The following is an 18,727-nucleotide window of genomic DNA, read 5'->3' on the forward strand; positions in this document are numbered from 1 at the left end:
CTTAGTATGGTTAGACCAGGTTCAACCGGATTTGATAAATTTTTTCAAATAATTATATTTGGATTTTAAAAAAAAAACCAAAAGAAGTATAGAAGAGTTATGATTTAGAAACCTTTTTTTTTTGTCAAATATTTAGAAACCTTATCTTTTATTTTTAAAGTAAATAAATAAACAAAAATCAAATTGACTTGTTACCTCTTAAAAAACGTAAAAAAAATATGATTTAAGTTTTTTTTAGTTAAACTCGGTTTAATATGGTTTATCGATTTATCTAATTTCCGGTTTTTGACGGTTCAATCCGGTTTTCAACTCAACCCGGCTACACTTCCGGTTCGTGGTCCAACCTGGTCTGACCGCCGGTCCGGTCCGGGTTTAAAAACACTGGTTTTTTTTTAAAATCCAAATATAATTATTTGAAAAAATTTATCAAACCCGGTTAAACCTGGTCTAACCATACTAACCCATGACTCAAAAGCTTTCCCGGTTCGGTCAGCGGTCCGGTTTTAAAAACATTATTACTTCTAAATGCATAATCTTGAAACAACAAACTTGGGATTGTTGATGTATAGGCTTGCAAGCTTCAAAGACACCAATGTATTGCGCTGATAAAAGTTCTGAGTCATCCTCTCTCCGATTTTAAAAACATTGTCAGGACTCTCAACATCCATGTACCAATCCACTCCGCAAACCGATCCTTGAGATATGTATACAACCATTCATCATCATAGTTTATCTTGAACTTTTGCATTCGTGATTTTTAATTCAACTCCAGAAAATTGTCAATGAAGCTCGTAAAGCCTTCTCCATGAGGGAAATCGCTGTAATTTAAGTCAAGTCCAGGAACAATAAGTTAGAGGTTTTCCCATCTCTTCGACAAAATGCTTGTCTTAACGGAGTCTTTGTGATAGGTTTAAGGGGGTAGAGTGAAGAAGAGTGAAGAAGAGTGAAGAAGAGAGATAGAGTGAGAAATAGATTAGGTTAGATAGAAATAAGGGGGTAGAGATAAGGAAATTTCATTACTGTTCATAAGATCAGTGCCCTAAAGTCGGGATCACTATTTAAATACAAGCCATAAGGTTCTTGACAATGCTGAGTTATTAATTAAAGTGAACTCTCTCTTTCAGCTAGAGGATTCCACACATAGTCTTCTACTTGTATTTAGCCACTTCTCAATTCCCTCTTTTTCTCCATAATACGAGCCCTCCTTCCTTTGGTTCTGTTCTTATTCCTCATGAAAGCAATTGGCACCCTGAGTCTATCAATACTCCCCCCTAATGAGACAATTTTGTCCTTAAGATTAGCATTTGGAAACTGGTTAACCAGGTCGGATAAAGGTTCCCAAGTAGACTCAAAAGAAGGCAGACCCTTCCATTTCGATTATATTTTTTTAGATTTTGGGTATATTTTTGAATTTTCGGATATAATTTCAGGTTTTTGGATATATTTTCGGGTTTTCAGATCTATTTCGGGTTTTCGGATCTATTTCGGGTTTTTGGGTCCTAAAAATATCTGAACTATTTAAGATCCAAAAAATTTCAAATATTTATCGGTTCTTAAATCTTGGAACCGAACCGACCCGAAACTGATTGGTACCGAACCGAAAACCTATCGATTCTTATTTGGATACAAAATCTCTATATCCGAAAGACCCGGATCCGATCGGTTCCGACCCGAAACTAAACCGAATATCCGAATGCCCAGCCCTACCCTAGAGCTTCCTTCTCTGTTGTCGCACTATAAAATCAAGCAAAAGCTCTCTGTTATCAAAGAAACACAAAATCATTACTTGTGCGTTTTCCAAACAAAGGAAAGCAAAGCAAATCAAAAATAGAATCTCTCCTTCGCATCAACCTTAGCGATGGGGGAAACTCCGATTCTCACACTTCTTTCTCTCATCACTCTCATTGGTGTTCTTGTCATGATTCTACTCATCTCGGTCGCCATTTTCTGTAGTTACGACTCTGAACAACCTCCCGAGTCGCTTCCTGTTTCCTCCTCTAGTTCCGGCAATTGCACCATCTGTTTAAAGAAATACGAACCTGGTGACAAGGTTCAGAGAAGAAACAAGCTACAACGAGAAACCAGCTACGGCGGAGGAGGAGAAACCAGCTCCGCCTAGAAAATCCAAAACACTAGAAAACCCTAAAACAATAAAATGAGATTATCTAAATAATTAAATAAATAACTAAAATATTTGGAATATATCTAAATGTATCTCTGCATCATTCTCTCAGACGAAGAAAATGATGTAGCGGAAGCTTTAAAAATATAGAATAGTAGTCTATTGATTCTGAAAATACCCGGAAAACTCTGATAATTGCAAGATTATTTTTTTAGTCTGAGAATATCCGAATAAATCAAACTTTCTTAGATTCATTGATATCTCTCTAGATCTACCGAAAACAATGAACAAAGAGACAAAAATTCAATTTTATTAATCAATCAAAAATGGAATACACAACTTAGACCTAAATGGCTTATTTATAATAAATCCAAAATACTAGAGAACTCTAAGACAATAAAATGAAATTATCTTAATAATAAAATAAATAAGTACGATAGTAAGAGATATTATAAATATCTTTCTGCATCATTCTCTCCGGCGATGAAAAGATTCATCCTCGAATTTTAGTTGTAGTCTTCAATTCCAAAACTTTGTATGCTTGAATCCAATAATTTTTTTTCTGAACTTCCTCCAATAATATTCTTCAAATAAAAGAATTTTAATTTGTTCCACTTCAAGGATTTTGCTTGTCCAATAGTGATCAACAAGACGCCACTGAATGAGTTGGAGTTTTTTCCTTATATGCTCCACGTTAGCTTCTTGATTTGAAACCCTTAGGCTCTTTTTCTTCACGCCCTCACACACATCTTTTATTTTTCTGTTGATTTTTTGGGAGACATCGTGGCTTTCTTCTAATTGAATTATCACACTTTGAGGAAGAACGTTAATAAGACTCACGTTTTCCTTATCTTTAAGCAGGAATAGCACTTCATCTTCTTTTTGAATAAAATCTTCTTCATCATAAACATCAAAAATTGGATTGCCACAAATTTCTCTGAAATCTTCACACAAACCTTCAGATATAACAAATGGATATGTAAGTATGTAACCGTAAAACAATTCAAACCTTCAAGTGTCATGGTGATGGAAACAGAACCGAGCTTTGATTAAGAAACCAAAGAGATTGGCTCTGATACCAACTGATGTAACGGAAGCTTAAAAAAGATAGAATAGTAGTCCGTTGATTCTGATAATTAATACCCGGAAAACTCTGATAATTGCAAGATAATTCGTTTAGTTTGAGAATATCCAAATAAATCAAGCTTTCTAAGATTCGTTGAGATCTCTCTAGATCTACCGAAAATAATGAACAAAGAGACAAAAACTCAATTTTATTAATCAATCAAATACTAAATATACAACTTAGACCTAAACAGCTTATTTATAATAAATCCAAAACACTAAAAAATCCTAAAACAATAAAAGGAAATTATCTAAGTAATTAAATAAATAACTAAAATATTTGGAATATTTCTAAATATCTCTCTGCATCATTCTCTCCGACGACGAAAAAGATATCTATGAAGAGCATCTGGTTCTTCATGGAGTATCTGATCTCCGTGATGAACGTCTGATTCCGAATGAAGCATCTGAGTTCTATGAAGGGTATCTGGTTTTTTTTTTTACACCAAAAAAAACATTTCATTAAGTATTCGGTACAAGATTCTCCTCTAGGGAGAGCCAATCTGGGGCAACCGAACTTACATGGGAAAAACTAAAGCCTCGTGCCCTTGCTTTCTTTGCAAGAAAGTCCGCACGGACATTCTCTCTACGTGGTACATGAAAAATCCTAAAGGAACTAAAAGATTCTTTAAAGATTTTAAAATCTTCAAGTTCAGATGCGAAGTTTGGCCAGTCCTCCGGGTTTTCCGTCATAGCGAGTAGATCAGAACAATCCGTTGCGAAACAGCTACAATGTATGGATGACTCCTTAATACACTTCATAGCCCACAGGAGAGATTCCAGCTCGGCATGCAAAGGGGATAAGCTCAAGCGTGATCCTTTTAACCCCATATAGATCACTAAGTCCCCCTGAGTCACAATCCACCCATGTCCGCTGGAGGTTCCCGTCTCAGTCCATGAGCCATCACAGTGGCAGATAGGTGCAGTCGCCAATGGTTGTCCAGGAGGGGTAATAATTGCCCGGGGCTCGGTCAATGTATCGTCTAGCAGATGTGCTTTTCGCCAAGCCTCTTCCTCACTTATCGCATGATTAAGTGTATCTAAAGGGGATTCAACAACATTGTCAAAAACTTTGCGATTATGTGCTTTCCAAATAAACCACATCATCCAAGGGAAACCACGCATGACATCTTCTCTAGCTCCGTGATCCTTTGCTCTCTAAAACAGATGATCGATATTACCATAACTAGAGGGTAACGGGAATAAGTCGGGAGCTGATGGAATTGCCGAAAGAGCCCAGACATGTCGCGCTGGAGAGCATTTCGAAGATCATGTGATTAATCGTCTCTGCCTCGTCTCCACATCGAGGGCAGATGTTATCTCCACCAATATGGTGGGCTGCGAGGCTATGGCATGATGCCAAGCAGCGTAAAATACATTGCCCTACGAAATGCTTAAGCTTTCGTGTAGTTTTTAATTTCCATGCTTGTGCCCTGAGTACCGTAGTACTTGGACCCTGAAGAGGGAGGTCAAAAGCATAACGAGTTAAGGTTCTCGCGGTCCAGTAACCGGACTTAACCGTGTAGTTGCCTGATTTTGCTAGAGGCCAACTATAACCGTCTCTTGAGGCTGATTGACTCGGACGTATCCCTAAAATTAGGGTAATATCTTCGGGTGTGAATAGTTTCCGAAGACGATCCACCTTCCATGATTTTGTAACAAAATCAATTAGTGTATGAACATACAGTAGGAATTCGCGCTCGGCATGAAGACCTCTTGGGGGTCGGGCCAGAGTGTCGGGAATCCAGAGTTCAGACCAGACGCATGTTCCAAAACCCAAACCAATAGTTTTACGAAGCCCATATTTGAGGAGTAGCTTTGCAGCCATGATACTCCTCCATCCATATGATGGAGATTCGAAACTTGTATATCCAAAGGGTTGCAGTATTTGAAATATCTATCTTTAAGGACCCTACTCAATAGAGAATCTGGAAATCTCAATATTCTCCTTAACTGCTTTGCTAGAAGAGCAAGATTAAATTCTTCAAGGCTTCTAAGGCTTAGGCCACCATCTGCTAGCTGGGTACACAATTTCTCCCACGCTATCCAATGAATACCCTTGCTATCTGCTTTTGAATTCCACCAGAAGTTAGCAATAGCGGAGCTCAACTTGGACCGAATCACTTTCGACAAAAGGAAACACGACTTCACATATGTCGGAAGAGCTTGGGCTTGCGATTTAATTAAGACCTCTTTCCCGCCTTTCGATAGTAGCTTAGATGACCATGAATTGACTATAGTTTGGAGTGTATCCCAAACAAATGCGAACACTTGCGCCTTGGAGCCATGCAATCTCTTCGGAAGTCCTAAGTAAGTACCCATGCCACCCTCCTGGTGGATACCCGTTGTCGCCTTAATTTCTTGACGGATGGGGGTTGCGACATCGTTTCTAAACATAATGGAGGATTTTCAAAAATTAATTTGTTGCCCAGATGCCTCGCCATAAGAGCGGATAATACTAATAATCTCTTGGCTCTGATGTGAATCTACTCTGCAGAAAAACAAACTATCGTCCGCGAATAGAAGATGGGATATAGGCGAGCTAGCCCTTGCTATTCTGAGGCCTTTGGATATCCCCAGATGATTCGGCTCGGCGAAGCTGTTCAATGAGAGATTCCGTACAAATAATGAAGAGATATGGAGAGAGGGGATCCCCCTGTCGGATACCCCTTGTCGGTTTAATAAATCTTTTTGACACTCCATTGATCAGCACTCTATAGGAGACCGAAGTGCTGCACTGAATTATCCAGGTCACCCAGAGGGGAGCAAAACCCATCTTCTCCATCAGCCTCCTTAGAAACAGCCACTCCACTCTATCATAAGCTTTACTCATATATATTTTTATCGCCATGAACTTTTTTCGACAAGCAGGGTTAGAATGCAGAGCGTGAAAGTTTTCTTGCGCTATAAGTATGTTGTCTGTAATTTGTCTTCCTGCCACAAAGGTGGATTGCGTCTCAGAGATTAGCTCTGGAAGAAGTCTCTTCAGCTGGATGCTAAGCACCTTTGAGATAACTTTATAGCATACATTGCATAGGTCGGAAACCTGCCATGTCTCGGGGTTTATCTCCTTTCGGAATTAAGAAAATGTTTGTCTCGTTGATCCTCTCGTTGAAAGTCCCGGAGCTGAGGAATTCTCTAATCAATTGCAGAAGATCTGCCTTTATAATCTCCCAAAACGTTTGAAAAAAGAGAGCATTCATCCCATCAGGACCAGGGACTTTTCCGGAGTTTAGCAAAAACAGGGCGTGTTTCACTTCTTCTTCTGTCACCTCTCGAGTGAGACTCTCGTTCATAGCCTCTGAAACTTACTTGGGAACATCTTCTTGCTCGGTAGAGGAAGTGAAGAGATTCGAGGAATAATCCACCGCAAGTTTCTCAATTCTCGCCTCTGTATCGATCCAAACCCCGTCTTGGTTGGAAAGACCGAGGATCCAGTTTCTTGTCCGTCTTAGTTTTGTGGAGGCGTGAAAAAAATTTAGTATTCTTATCACCCTATTTTAGCCAATTAACCCTACTTTTTTGTCTCCAATAGGGTTCCTCCTCCCTATAAGCCTTGTATAATCGCCATTTGAGTTCAAGAAGCTCTTCCGATGAGGTATTTTCATCCTCTTGAGATTTATCTATCTCATCTTGAAGGATTTAATAAGTTTTTCCGAATTGGTTTGGGTGCCTTTTTCCATTTGGAAATTGCACCGCGGCATGTACGGATACGACATGTGAAAGGCTTTCGTGATGTTGTACTTGACACACCCCAACCTTCTTTCACAGCCTCAACCAACCCTGGTTTACCAATCCATCTTTTATCAAATATAAGCTACGGGTATATGTTTGAGGGGTTGAGCGGATGTGAGCTAGGAGTGGTCTATGATCAGAACCCCATAGCTTTAGATACTCCACAACAGTGTGGGAAAAATGTTGTGCCAGTCTTCATTACCCATGGCCCAATCCAATCGACATTTAACTACACCATTTTTCTGCCTACCAACCCATGAGAATGAGTTTCCTTGGAAAGGGAAATCAACCATGCCACAATTCTGGATCATGCTCGAAAAGAGAGGAAAGAGGCCTCGGATCGTCGTTTACCGCCACTTTTTTCATCGTTCCTTGTGATTTCGTTAAAGTCTCCAATGATAAACCACGGGCCAGAACGAGAGATTCCTATTGGATTTAACCTCTCCCAAACATAATCTTGGTTTTTGACAACAGGATCACCATAAATGAAATTCATACAAACTCTATTACCATCAATAATAGTCTCGACATCAACCAAACGGTCATTAAGTAACATAATCTTAACCGAAAAATCTTTAAAATAAAAAAGAGGTAAACCTCCACTGTTTCTTACAGGGTCAACAGTGTGGAGAAAATCTAAACCTAGAGAAACTTGCAATTCTTGCAGAAAAAATGGTCATTCTTAGTTTCAGATAAAAACATGAAACCTGAAGAGTACTTTCGGGATAACTCTACCAGTCGGCGTTTGGGGAGCTTAGCGCCCGCCCCTTGGCAGTTCCATGCTAGAATCTTCATTCAGGAGGCTTCAGAGGGCTCTGATCCTCCACATCACAATCTTTGTTCTTGGTCACCTTGGAAAACTTGCTTTTTGGAACGAAAATTACCTCAGAGGAAGGGATGGAAGGGGCGCTTGGCTTGCCCTTTCCTTTTGTGGCATCAACTGTCGAAGAAACAAATTTTCTCTTCGGTGTACTCTTTCCTTGATACGCCTTCAGCTTCTTTGATGCTGCAGCCTGCGCCTTTAGGCTCTTGGGGATCTTCTTCTTTGAGCCTGTCTTTGCTGTTTGTGCTCTTGAAGGTAATCTCTCTCTCTTGCTGGCTGGCGAATGAGAGGATGCCGTAGCTGCTCCACTTGACCCATGAAAAATTGGTCTCACATTTTCAGAAATGGTCCTCTCCAAACTCTCCACCAGGGCTTCGCTTGCTTTCATTTTTTCTTCCGCCAACTCTTCATCGAGCAAATCATCATCCTCCAACATCGCTTCCAACATCATTAGAGAATCATCACCCTCCTTCTCACACTCATCCAGAATCCTCAAATCCTCAGCTACGAGCTCAGTATCATCATCCGCATCTTCAGCATGGTCCTCCCAATCAGTGGGAACACATTCATTACCAAAGATACTCTTCCCATCTTCAGCTTCTGTATCGGTCTCTTGCACCGAAACCAGATGGTTCACAACATGAGGAACAGACTCACCAACTGGTGGAAAAGAATTCATACCAAAACCAGATCCAACTTCAAAGAGCCTTGGTGAGGATTCTAAATCTTCATTATCACTAAACTCATCCTCCTCCTCAGATATGGCTTTCCTTTTCCCTGCCACAGCGATCTCAGCCTTCCTCGGAGGAGATGACGGGTTGGAGCTTGGTTCTGAGATTCTCACACTGGTCTGTCAGACAGGAGAACGGTGATTTCCCCACACGTCGAAACTTTGGTCCACTCTTTAGAAAGATCTCTGTCGAGATGGAGACAAACCGCTCCTTCGAAAATTGCCTCATCTTCTCTCAGTAGAGGACGCGAGTTTTCTTGGCGTGAGGCTCCAGAATCTTCACCGCGGCGGTTGCGGGATCCAGTGGAAGACTCAAAAGAGGGCTCCCGATTACGGGGATGTCTTTGGCGGCGATCTTCCCTCAGTCTGCTCCACACAGAATCACGCATCTCATCTGTTTTCTCTGCTTTGCTTCTCCGATACAGGGAGCGACGAACGTTGGTTGACAGAGGGAGATGTGCAGATCGAGGCGGCTCCCTAGCAGTTGCAGCTCTTGAGGTGTTGTGAGACCGTCGTAGTTCCTCATGGCGAGACTGAGGACGAGGTGGGAGACGAGAGCCTCCTTGGATCTCAGGAGAGGAGTGAAACCTCTCTTCACGAGGTGCTCTGTTTCTGGAGTCGTCTTGAGAAGCAGAAGGAAGACGTCTCTCTCTAAGACGGTGACGCTCACTCTCAGAGAGGAGAGGACATGTTGCTTCTTCATGAGAGATCATGAGACAGTGGAAACAGTAGCGGTAAAGCTTATCATCTCAAGAGTGACTGTGACCTCATCACCATTGTCAAACTGAGCTTTCTTCTTCATCTTCAAAGGCTGTGTGACGTCAACACTGACCAAGACACTTCCCTCTTTTTCATCCACGGCTTCAACAAACCCCAAAGCATCTCCAATCTTCTTGAAGGCTAGCTCAACCCAGTAGTGTAAGGGAATGCCTCGGATCCTGACCCAAAAGGTAACAGAACTCGGGAAATTGTCCTGGAGATTTGGTTCCCATCGCTCAAGAGCAAAGGTCCACTTATTGAAGTGGCAAGGTCGCTTCTTTAACACCTTCTGGAGGTCATCTTCCGAGTCAAAATCGAAATGGAACCGTCCATTTCCAAGGTCCACACCCCGAACTCGTCCTGCAACATCCCGTATACCAGATCTAGGCATGAAGGCAAGCAGAGCATCGATGCTTCTTCCACCGGTGTGGAAAGTTCTCCCTATGAGGGTAAGCCTGAAACGAGCTAGGAGAGCTGAGTTGTCGAAGGGTGGGATTATCACAGATTCGTCCTTCTCTTGCGAGGGAGATTTCTTGCCAGAAAGATCTTGAGAAGACCGAGACATAGTCGGTTGAGAGGTAGAGAATAAAAAGGCAAAGAGCAAAAGGGAGAAAAGAGAAAAAAGATGGAAACGAGTTGAAGGAGAAAAGAAAATGACAAGTTTGAGTGAGAAAGATGAGACAAAAGGGAGAAGGAATTAAATGAAAAGAGACAGATGTGGGAAAAGAAACAGAGAACAAAGAAAAGCACACAGCTCGATGGGAAATGTTGTGAGAGAGGAAGCTAGATCTGTCGGGAATCAAGTAGCAAGAGCCTTCTTAAAAACTATGTACAAAACGGCGCGAGAGAGAAAAAACGTGCTAGGGAGAACTCCATCGCAAATGTGAAAGGGACATCTGGTTCTGCAGGGAGTATCTGATCCCGATGAAGAGTGTCAACGGACTATTATCAACGGAATATTATTCTATCTTTTTAAAGCTTCCGCTACATCAGTTGGTATCAGAGACAGCACTTTGATTTCTCAATCAAAGTTCGGTTCGGTGTGCTTGATTACCATGTTGCTCAAGTATTTTTACCCTACTGATGAAGATCTCTTTGTTTATTCTGAATATCTGTCTACAAAATTCAGAGAAATTGTTGGAGATCCAGTCTTTGATGTTTATGATGACGAATATCAAATTCAAGACAAAGACAATGGATTCGTTCTTCAAGAGGTGGACGATCTGAAAGTTGAAGTTTATTCCCCAATTAGCATGTTAAATCACGTGGAATGCAATTGGAAAATCAAGCTTTGATTTGGTCTTATGCAACACCAAGCCCATTGGAAAGTACGTTTTATCATATCATGGAGGATAAGGTTAAGTGGAGTTACCACTTCGTCAAGAGACCTGTAGTGCATCCTTATGCGAGAGTTGATATTGATGAAGTCTGTCAAAATTGTTTATCGTGCATGAAGCATATTATCATTGGAAGTTTAGAAAAAAAGAAAAAAAGTTATTGGATTCAAATATATGGAGTTTTGGAATCGATGACTACGGCTAAGATTCGAGGACAAATCTTTTCATCGTCGGAGAGAATGATGCAGAGAGATATTTAGAAATATTCCAGATATTTTAGTTATTATTTAATTATTTAGAAAATTTCCTTTTATTGTTTTAGGGTTTCTAGTGTTTTGGATTTATTATAAATAAGCCGTTTAGGTCTAAGTTGTGTGTTCAGTTTTTGATTGATTAATAAAATTGAACTTTTGTCTCTTTGTTCATTGTTTTCGGTAGATCTAGAGAGATCTCAATGAATCTAAGAAGGCTTGATTTATTCGGGTATTCTCAAACTAAACGAATAATCTTGCAATTATCAGAATTTTCCGGTATTCTCAGAATCAACGGACTACTATTCTATCTTTTTAGACCTTCCGCTACATCAGTTGGATGATGCAGAGAGATATTTAGAAATATTCCAAATATTTAGTTTTATTTAGTTATTTAGATAATTTTATTTTATTATTTTAGGGTTTTCTAGTGTTTTGGATTTATTATAAATAAGCCGTTTAGGTCTAATTTGTGTATTCAGTTTTTGATTTATTATTAAAATTGAGCTTTTGTCTCTTTGTTCATTGTTTTTGGTAGATCTAAAGAGATCTCAACGAATCTAAGAATGCTTGATTTATTCGAGTATTTTCAGACTAAACGAATAGTCTTGCAATTATCAGAATTTTCTGGGTATTCTCAGAATCAACGGACTACTATTCTATATTTTTAAAGCTTCCGCTTCATCAGTTGGTATCAAAGACAGCACTTTGATTTCTCAATCAAAGTTCGGTTCTGTGTGCTTGATTACCATGTTGCTCGAGTTTTTAATTTTATCCTACTGATGAAGATCTCTTTGTTTCTTCTGAAGATCTGTCCACAAAATTCAGAGAAATTGTTGGAGATCCAGTCTTTGATGTTTATGATGACGAAGATCAAATTCAAGACAAAGACAATGGATTCGTTCTTCAAGAGGTGGACGATCTGAAAGTTGAAGTTTCTTCTTCAATTAGCATGTTAAATAACGTGGAATGCAATTTAGAGAATCAAGCTTTGATTTGGGCTTATGCAACACCAGACCCATTGAAATGTACGTTTTATCATATCATGGAGAATAAGGTTAGATGGAGTTACCACTTCGCAAGAGACCTGTGGTGCATCCTTATGCGAGAGTTAATATTGATGAAGTCTGTCAAAATTGTTTATTCGTGCATGAAGCATTTTATTATTGGAAGTTTAGAAAAAAGAAAAGAAGTTATTAGATTCAATTATAGAAAGTTTTGGAATCGATGACTACGGCTAAGATTCGAGGACGAATCTTTTCGTCGTCGGAGAAAATGATGCAGAGAGATATTTAGAAATATTCCAAATATTTTAGTTATTTATTAATTATTTAGATAAGTTTTATTGTTTTAGGATTTTCTAGTGTTTTGGATTTATTATAAATAAGCCGTTTAGGTCTAAGTTGTGTATTTAGTTTTTGATTGATTAATAAAATTGAGCTTTTGTCTCTTTGTTCATTATTTTTGGTAGATCTAGAGAAATCTCAATAAATTCGGATATTCTCAGAGTAAACGAATAATCTTACAATTATTAGAGTTTTCCAGGTATTGTGAGAATTAACGGACTACTACTCTATCTTTTAAAGCTACATCACTAAGTGATTGCTATTGAAATGTTAAAAGGAGACCTATCTTCAACTATGAATCTGATATATTGTAGTATTGCATATTTTGGCGTTTTCTTCTTGTTGTTTTGAGTCCCCATGCACCGTTTTTAATCGCATTTCTTCAACATCCACAGCGAAAACCAAACAATTGTCTTCTATTAACTATGTTTCCGATACTAGTAGTCTTAATATTAACAAGAACTCGAAGAATTTCCATTCAATACTCTCACAGATCTCTTGTTTACTGAAGAACAAGAAAACAAGAAATAAAATATGCAGCAAAATCCTCTTCTTCTTGTTCTGTTTCTCCTCTGTTTCTCAATCGGGTCAAGTTCGGGTCAAACCGACGATCTTCAAACTCTCCTCAAAGTGAAGAAGTCTCTCTTCACAAACCCTAAAGAAGAAAACGCTCTCCGAAACTGAATTCCGATGATGATCCCAATTTCTCCAACTGGACCGGCCTCACGTGCGGTGGTCGTATTATCATCGGTTTAAATCTATCCGGTTTAGCCTTAACCATTCGATTTCTCTTTCAGTTGGCCGGTTTACTAACCTGACCCACCTCGATCTGTCATCAAACCGTCTCACCGGTCCCATCCCAACTACTCTCTCCAACCTCTCAACCTCATTGCATCTCTTCCCTAAACCAACTCAGTGGCGAGATTCCGAGTCAACTCGGATCGCTTGTCAAACTCAAAACCTCACAAGAATCAATTTTTCCAGCAACAAGCTCAATGGCTCGATTAGTCCGGTTCAAGCTCTCACCTCTCCTTTGATGTCACAGACAACAGGAGACATACCTCTTCAGCTAGGGAAGTCTCCGAGTCTTGATCGTTTAAGGTTAGGGAAGAATCTGTTCACAGGGATAATTCCTTGGACATTTGGGAAGATCCAAGAGCTGTCTTTGTTGGATATCTCAAGCAATTCTCTCACAGGAATCATACCGGTAGAGCTCGGTTTGTGCAAGAAGCTGACACACATTGTCATTGATCTCAACGATAACTTTCTTTCAGGGCTTATACCTTCATGGCTTGGCAAGCTTCCATTGTTTGGTGAGCTCAAGCTTTCTTCTAATCAGTTTACAGGGTCTCTCCCTAAAGAGATCTGCAACTTAACCAAGCTTCTCGACACTTTGCAACCAGCAACTTAACTAAAATTTTATACAAAGAGTTGAAGAATTATATTTTACTAAGTTAATAGTTAACGACACTTTGTAGTTACTATTTTATCTTCATAGGAGTGTATATTGGAGAACAAACACATAGCATAAATTACAAGTATAGTATTGTCATTTTGTTTCTTGTGTTGGAGAGACTCTAGCACGTGTAGAGGGTCTCTAGTTAGGTCCACTAAAACAAGTGTCGACCTCTCATACGCTAACGTATTAAGCGTGTACTTTGAGCTATAAAGCTCGGGATATTGACTCTCTAGTTGAGTTAAGTAGTAAGAGCATCTCCAACTATGGTCTGTAATGAGAGGGTTTAATTTTATTTTTTAATAGTTTTTTATCACTTTAATATTTAAAAATCTTTTTTAAATTTCATTGTTTTAGTTTCCAATGATAGATCTAATGGGAGACTCTAAAATTTTTGTTTTATTATATTTTTCCAAATACAAACATTTTATTAATAAAAATTATTTCATTGATTTAAAATTTAAACATAGAATACAGAAAAGCAAAAAAAAAAGTGTTTTCTAAGAAGAAGAGAGTTTTCTCCAAAACAAAATAAATGGGAAACACTCCAGATAAAAAAGAATGTTTCATTAAAGAAACAAAAATAAAAATAAAAATCTTTCAACCAATCAGACAATAACACGTATGAGGCTCAGTTGAGTCTTTAAAAATCTTTAAAATAGAAACGGTTTTACTTATATTTACCATTAAAACATTATTTTTAAAACTAAACTCCCACTAAAACCTCATTAGAAATCATGGTTGGAGGTGGTCTAAGTATAATGCTCGGAATTTTTTAATTCTTCAAAATTTGATAAATTATTATTTTTAAACAAAACAGGAAACCTTTTATCTATTATGATTTTTTTTAAATGGAAACCTTTGATCTAAACTTATCTTGCATTCTAAATATATTTATGGCTGATTTTTATATTTATTAATCAGTACTACAATAATATTAGAGTTTTCTATATATCAGATATTTTAAGAAAAATAAACATCATCAAAAATATAAAATTTGATTGCTATGTACACGAAATAGAATCCACTAAAAATTAACATATGCATGGTAACCTATATCAATAAACATAAAAAACATAGAAAATTTAGATATCATCAAAAACATTTTTTTTCTTTTATATACTAATTGAGGTTCAATTGCATTTTTTTCTTTAAAAAAAAAACAGCCACAATTATTACCAACTCTAGTGATTAATCAAAAAAATGTTGTATTAGTATTACCAGCCTAAATAACTATTTCACATGCTTGAAATTGATCTTAAAATAAAAATGTCCAAAAGTCCAAACTATGCAAGTTTTTTAGCTGGATGCAACCGAATAGAAGAATTTCATTTGTTGACATCCTTATCAACCAAGAAATGTGCATCCTCATGTTTAATGCACATGACGCAGCTTAAGCAATCATACTTGGGAGAATCCATTGTGGCATTTCAATATTAGAAGACTGGTGCAATGTCCCATGTGAAATGGAGTCTCAGAAGAACGCATTTGCACAATGAGATATGCATGGAAGTGATTCAGACCTCAAAGAACAGATCCAATTAGTCGTTGCTATATTTTTTTCTGATATTGAAGAAACAAACATTCCTTTACATATAATAGCATAGATTACAAGTATAGAGTGTTGACTTTTTTTTGTTCCCTTGTGTAAAATGACCACTCCTTTCTCTATTTGTAAGTTTATTTGTAAACTAAAATTTTATACAAAGAGTTGAAGAGAATTAGCATTGGGATAATGAAACATTTATCTTGACCCCCAAATTTTTTTTTGAGGTTAAATATAAAAATTTCGGCCCCCAAATTGCAAAAAAAAAAAGTATATATTAATATTTTTCTTAAAATGTTACGTTTATGCCCCCAAATTTTCAGATTCTGAACAACATTAGGGTTAGCAAATTTGTGCTCGATCTTGAACAAGGTTTTACTAATTGGATATGACAAATCGCAACGATATGCTTAATGTTGTAAACAAAATGTGCATTAGTTGCTGCCTTCAGAATAAATTACTCAAATTAATGCCATTTTCTCAAAGTGTGCCATTTTCTTAATGATTTTTTTAAATGCTCTACCAATTAACACAAACAAATTAATGATTAGTAACGTCGTTTTCAAAACTAAATCCAACATTTACCTTACGAATGATTTGCATTCAAACTCTTAAAAACGATTAGGAAAGTCATTTAATTATGAAAATAAAAACGGTAATCTTTTGAATATCTCTCACAACAAAATCTCAACTTTAAATGCATATCCTTATCTTAACTTTACCCCCCACGAATTTCTCTCCTTAAACAACGAAAAAAATTTCAAAACCACAAATCTTGAAAACACATTTTCTTATATGCAAACACAAAAAACGCTACAATGGCACCTTCGAATCGCAACAACAACAACAACAACAACAACAACAGAAGAACAATGTCAGAGAACGACGACTTCTCACTTAGAGAGACATGTCCGAATATCGGTGGCGGAAGATCAAATTCCGGCGGCGAAATGGTGACGTCGTCATCATTCGATCTAGTGGAACGAATGACGTTTCTCTACATCCGGATCCTCAGGGCACAAGCTTTACCATCCAACGAATCATTCATCGAAATCACAATCGGAAACTACAAAGGAAGAACGAAACAGAGCACAAACCCTAACGCAAGCCCTGAGTTTCACGAAGTTTTCGCCTTTAACAAAGATCGTCTCCAAGGGAACGTCTTGGAAGTGGCTGTGAAGGCAAACGAAGAAGAGACAATCGGTAAATGTAAATTCGAAGTCGCTGAGATTCCGACACGCGTCCCTCCGGATAGTCCATTGGCTCCTCAATGGTATAGATTAGAAGATGGAAATGGAAACAGATTTGGAGGAGAGGTTATGTTGTCTGTATGGATGGGGACACAAGCCGATGAGGTTTTCCCTGAAGCTTGGCACTCAGATTCCGTTACGGTGAACGGAGAAAACGCGGTGATCGCGAGGTCTAAAGTGTATCTGTCTCCGAGGCTATGGTATTTGCGAGTGAATGTCATCGAGGCTCAAGATTTAGTTCCTTTGCAAGGAAACAGAACGAATCCAGAGGTTTTTGTAAAAGGGTCTCTAGGGAACATTGCTGTGAGGAGTAACGTTTCGCAGACGCGTACATTGAGTCCAGTTTGGAATGAGGATTTGATGTTAGTGGCGGTTGAGCCGTTTGAAGACAGTTTGATACTTAGCTTGGTGGACAAGGTAGGTCAAAGAGAAGAAGTTTTAGGGAAATGTGAGATAAACTTATCTCAGGTTGAGAGAAGAGTGTTGCCTGGACCTGTACCGGCTCTTTGGTACAACCTCGAGCGTACCGGAGAAGAAGGAGGAGGAGGAGTATTCGCCGGGAGGATTCATTTGCGAGTATCATTGGACGGAGGCTACCATGTGCTTGACGAGACGATTCAATACAGCAGTGATTACAGAGCTTCAGCTAAAACTCTATGGACTCAAGCGATTGGTGTGTTGGAGCTTGGAGTCATAAGTGCGTCCGGTTTGATGCCGATGAAGTCACGGGACGGTCGAGGAACGACGGATGCGTATTGTGTGGCGAAATACGGGAGGAAATGGGTGAGAACGAGGACGATCGTCGATACTTTTAGTCCCAAATGGAACGAGCAGTATACTTGGGAGGTTTATGATCCTTGTACTGTAATAACCGTGGCGGTTTTCGACAACGTGAATATGATGTTGGTACCTGAAAACAACAACGGAAGAAGATCAGGACCGGTGGATTCGAGGATCGGTAAGATCAGGATTCGTTTGTCCACACTAGAAACAGACAGGATCTACACACATTCGTATCCGCTCATTGTTTTGAAACCGGACGGTGTGAAGAAAATGGGAGAGATTCAACTCGCGGTTCGGTTCTCATCTACTTCAACGATCGATATGCTTCAGAAATACTCAGAGCCTTTGCTACCTAAAATGCATTACCTAATGCCATTGTCTCTACGCCAGCTAGAGGGTCTTAGGTATCAAGCAAATCTCATACTTTGTATGAAGCTAGGCAGGACCGAGCCGCCTCTAGGACGTGATGTGATTGAGTATATGCTCGATTTCGGACATAACTCATGGAGTATAAGAAGAGGAAGAGCAAATTTCGCGAGGCTTGTCGGTTTCTTCTCAGCGTTTTGCGATTCTTGGACTTGGTTTGATTCGGTTTGCAAATGGAAGAGTCCGGTAACGACGATTCTTGCACATTTCATCTTCTTGTTCATTGTGTTTCTACCTAAGCATTGCGTTACCTCTCTGCTATTGTATTGCTTCGTGATCGGGTTTTATCGGTATCGTTTGCGACCTAGACATCCTCCTCACATGGATATAAAGCTGTCTCAGGCTGATTCTGCTTCACATGATGATCTCGACGAGGAGTTTGATGGGGTTCCGACCACGAAAAGTGGAGATTTGTTGAAGTCAAGGTACGATAGGTTAAGAGATATTGCAAGGAGGATGATGATGGTTTTAGGTGATTTGGCTACGCAAGGAGAGAGAGTGAAGAATCTTTTGAGTTGGAGAGATCCTAGGGCAACGTTTCTCTTCTCCACGTTTTGTTTGGCTGCTTGTGGAGTAATCTTCTTAGTCTCCATGAAACTGCTCATGACTTTGCTTGCGTTCTACGTCATGAGACATCCTAGGCTTAGGGTTTTTGATATACCTTCCATTCCTCAAAACTTCTTTAGGAGATTGCCTTCAAGAGCTGATAGTATGTTGTGATTTTTCCATTTTTTTTTATATTCTGCCTTGGTTTCTTTAAAATTATACACGTTTCTTTGATATCTTCATTTTACGAGATTGGTAATAATAATTTATTTCAAGTGAATTACTCATATAGTCATTTTTACCAGTGCTAAAGACCTTGATATATTTTCATAATCGACTCGAATCTATTACTTTCCAAAACAAATCCTATTAGCTGTTTAGCACCTAAGAAAACAATTCGTTAACTTTTATCAAAAAAAAAAAAAAAAAAAAAACAATACGTTAGGAAATTACAAATGGTGTCGTTTTATAAGAGCTCAAATATATAAACCG

General features: G+C 38.7%; 3 protein-coding genes across 3 annotated transcripts; 1 reads left to right on the forward strand and 2 right to left on the reverse strand.

Annotated features, from left to right (window-relative positions):
* Positions 1-3,709: 3,709 nt before the first annotated feature.
* Positions 3,710-5,075, reverse strand: LOC112086413. The gene is made up of 2 exons (XM_024155328.1): positions 4,675-5,075; positions 3,710-4,337 (listed from the first exon to the last, which is right to left on the reverse strand). Exons 1-2 carry the CDS (start codon positions 5,073-5,075, stop codon positions 3,710-3,712), a joined length of 1,029 nt encoding a protein of 342 aa, XP_024011096.1.
* A 4,169-nt stretch (positions 5,076-9,244) lies between these two features.
* On the reverse strand, positions 9,245-9,859 carry LOC112086414 (uncharacterized protein At4g02000-like). The gene has a single exon (XM_024155329.1). It carries the CDS (start codon positions 9,857-9,859, stop codon positions 9,245-9,247), a length of 615 nt encoding a protein of 204 aa, XP_024011097.1.
* A 6,243-nt stretch (positions 9,860-16,102) lies between these two features.
* On the forward strand, positions 16,103-18,409 carry LOC18016101 (FT-interacting protein 1). The gene has a single exon (XM_006398045.2). The coding sequence runs from the start codon at positions 16,103-16,105 to the stop codon at positions 18,407-18,409; it is 2,307 nt and encodes a 768-aa protein (XP_006398108.2).
* The last annotated feature ends 318 nt before the right edge of the window (positions 18,410-18,727 follow it).

This window comes from Eutrema salsugineum, unplaced genomic scaffold (genome assembly GCF_000478725.1).
Source record: "Eutrema salsugineum unplaced genomic scaffold, Eutsalg1_0 scaffold_20, whole genome shotgun sequence".
Lineage (NCBI taxonomy): Eukaryota > Viridiplantae > Streptophyta > Magnoliopsida > Brassicales > Brassicaceae > Eutrema > Eutrema salsugineum.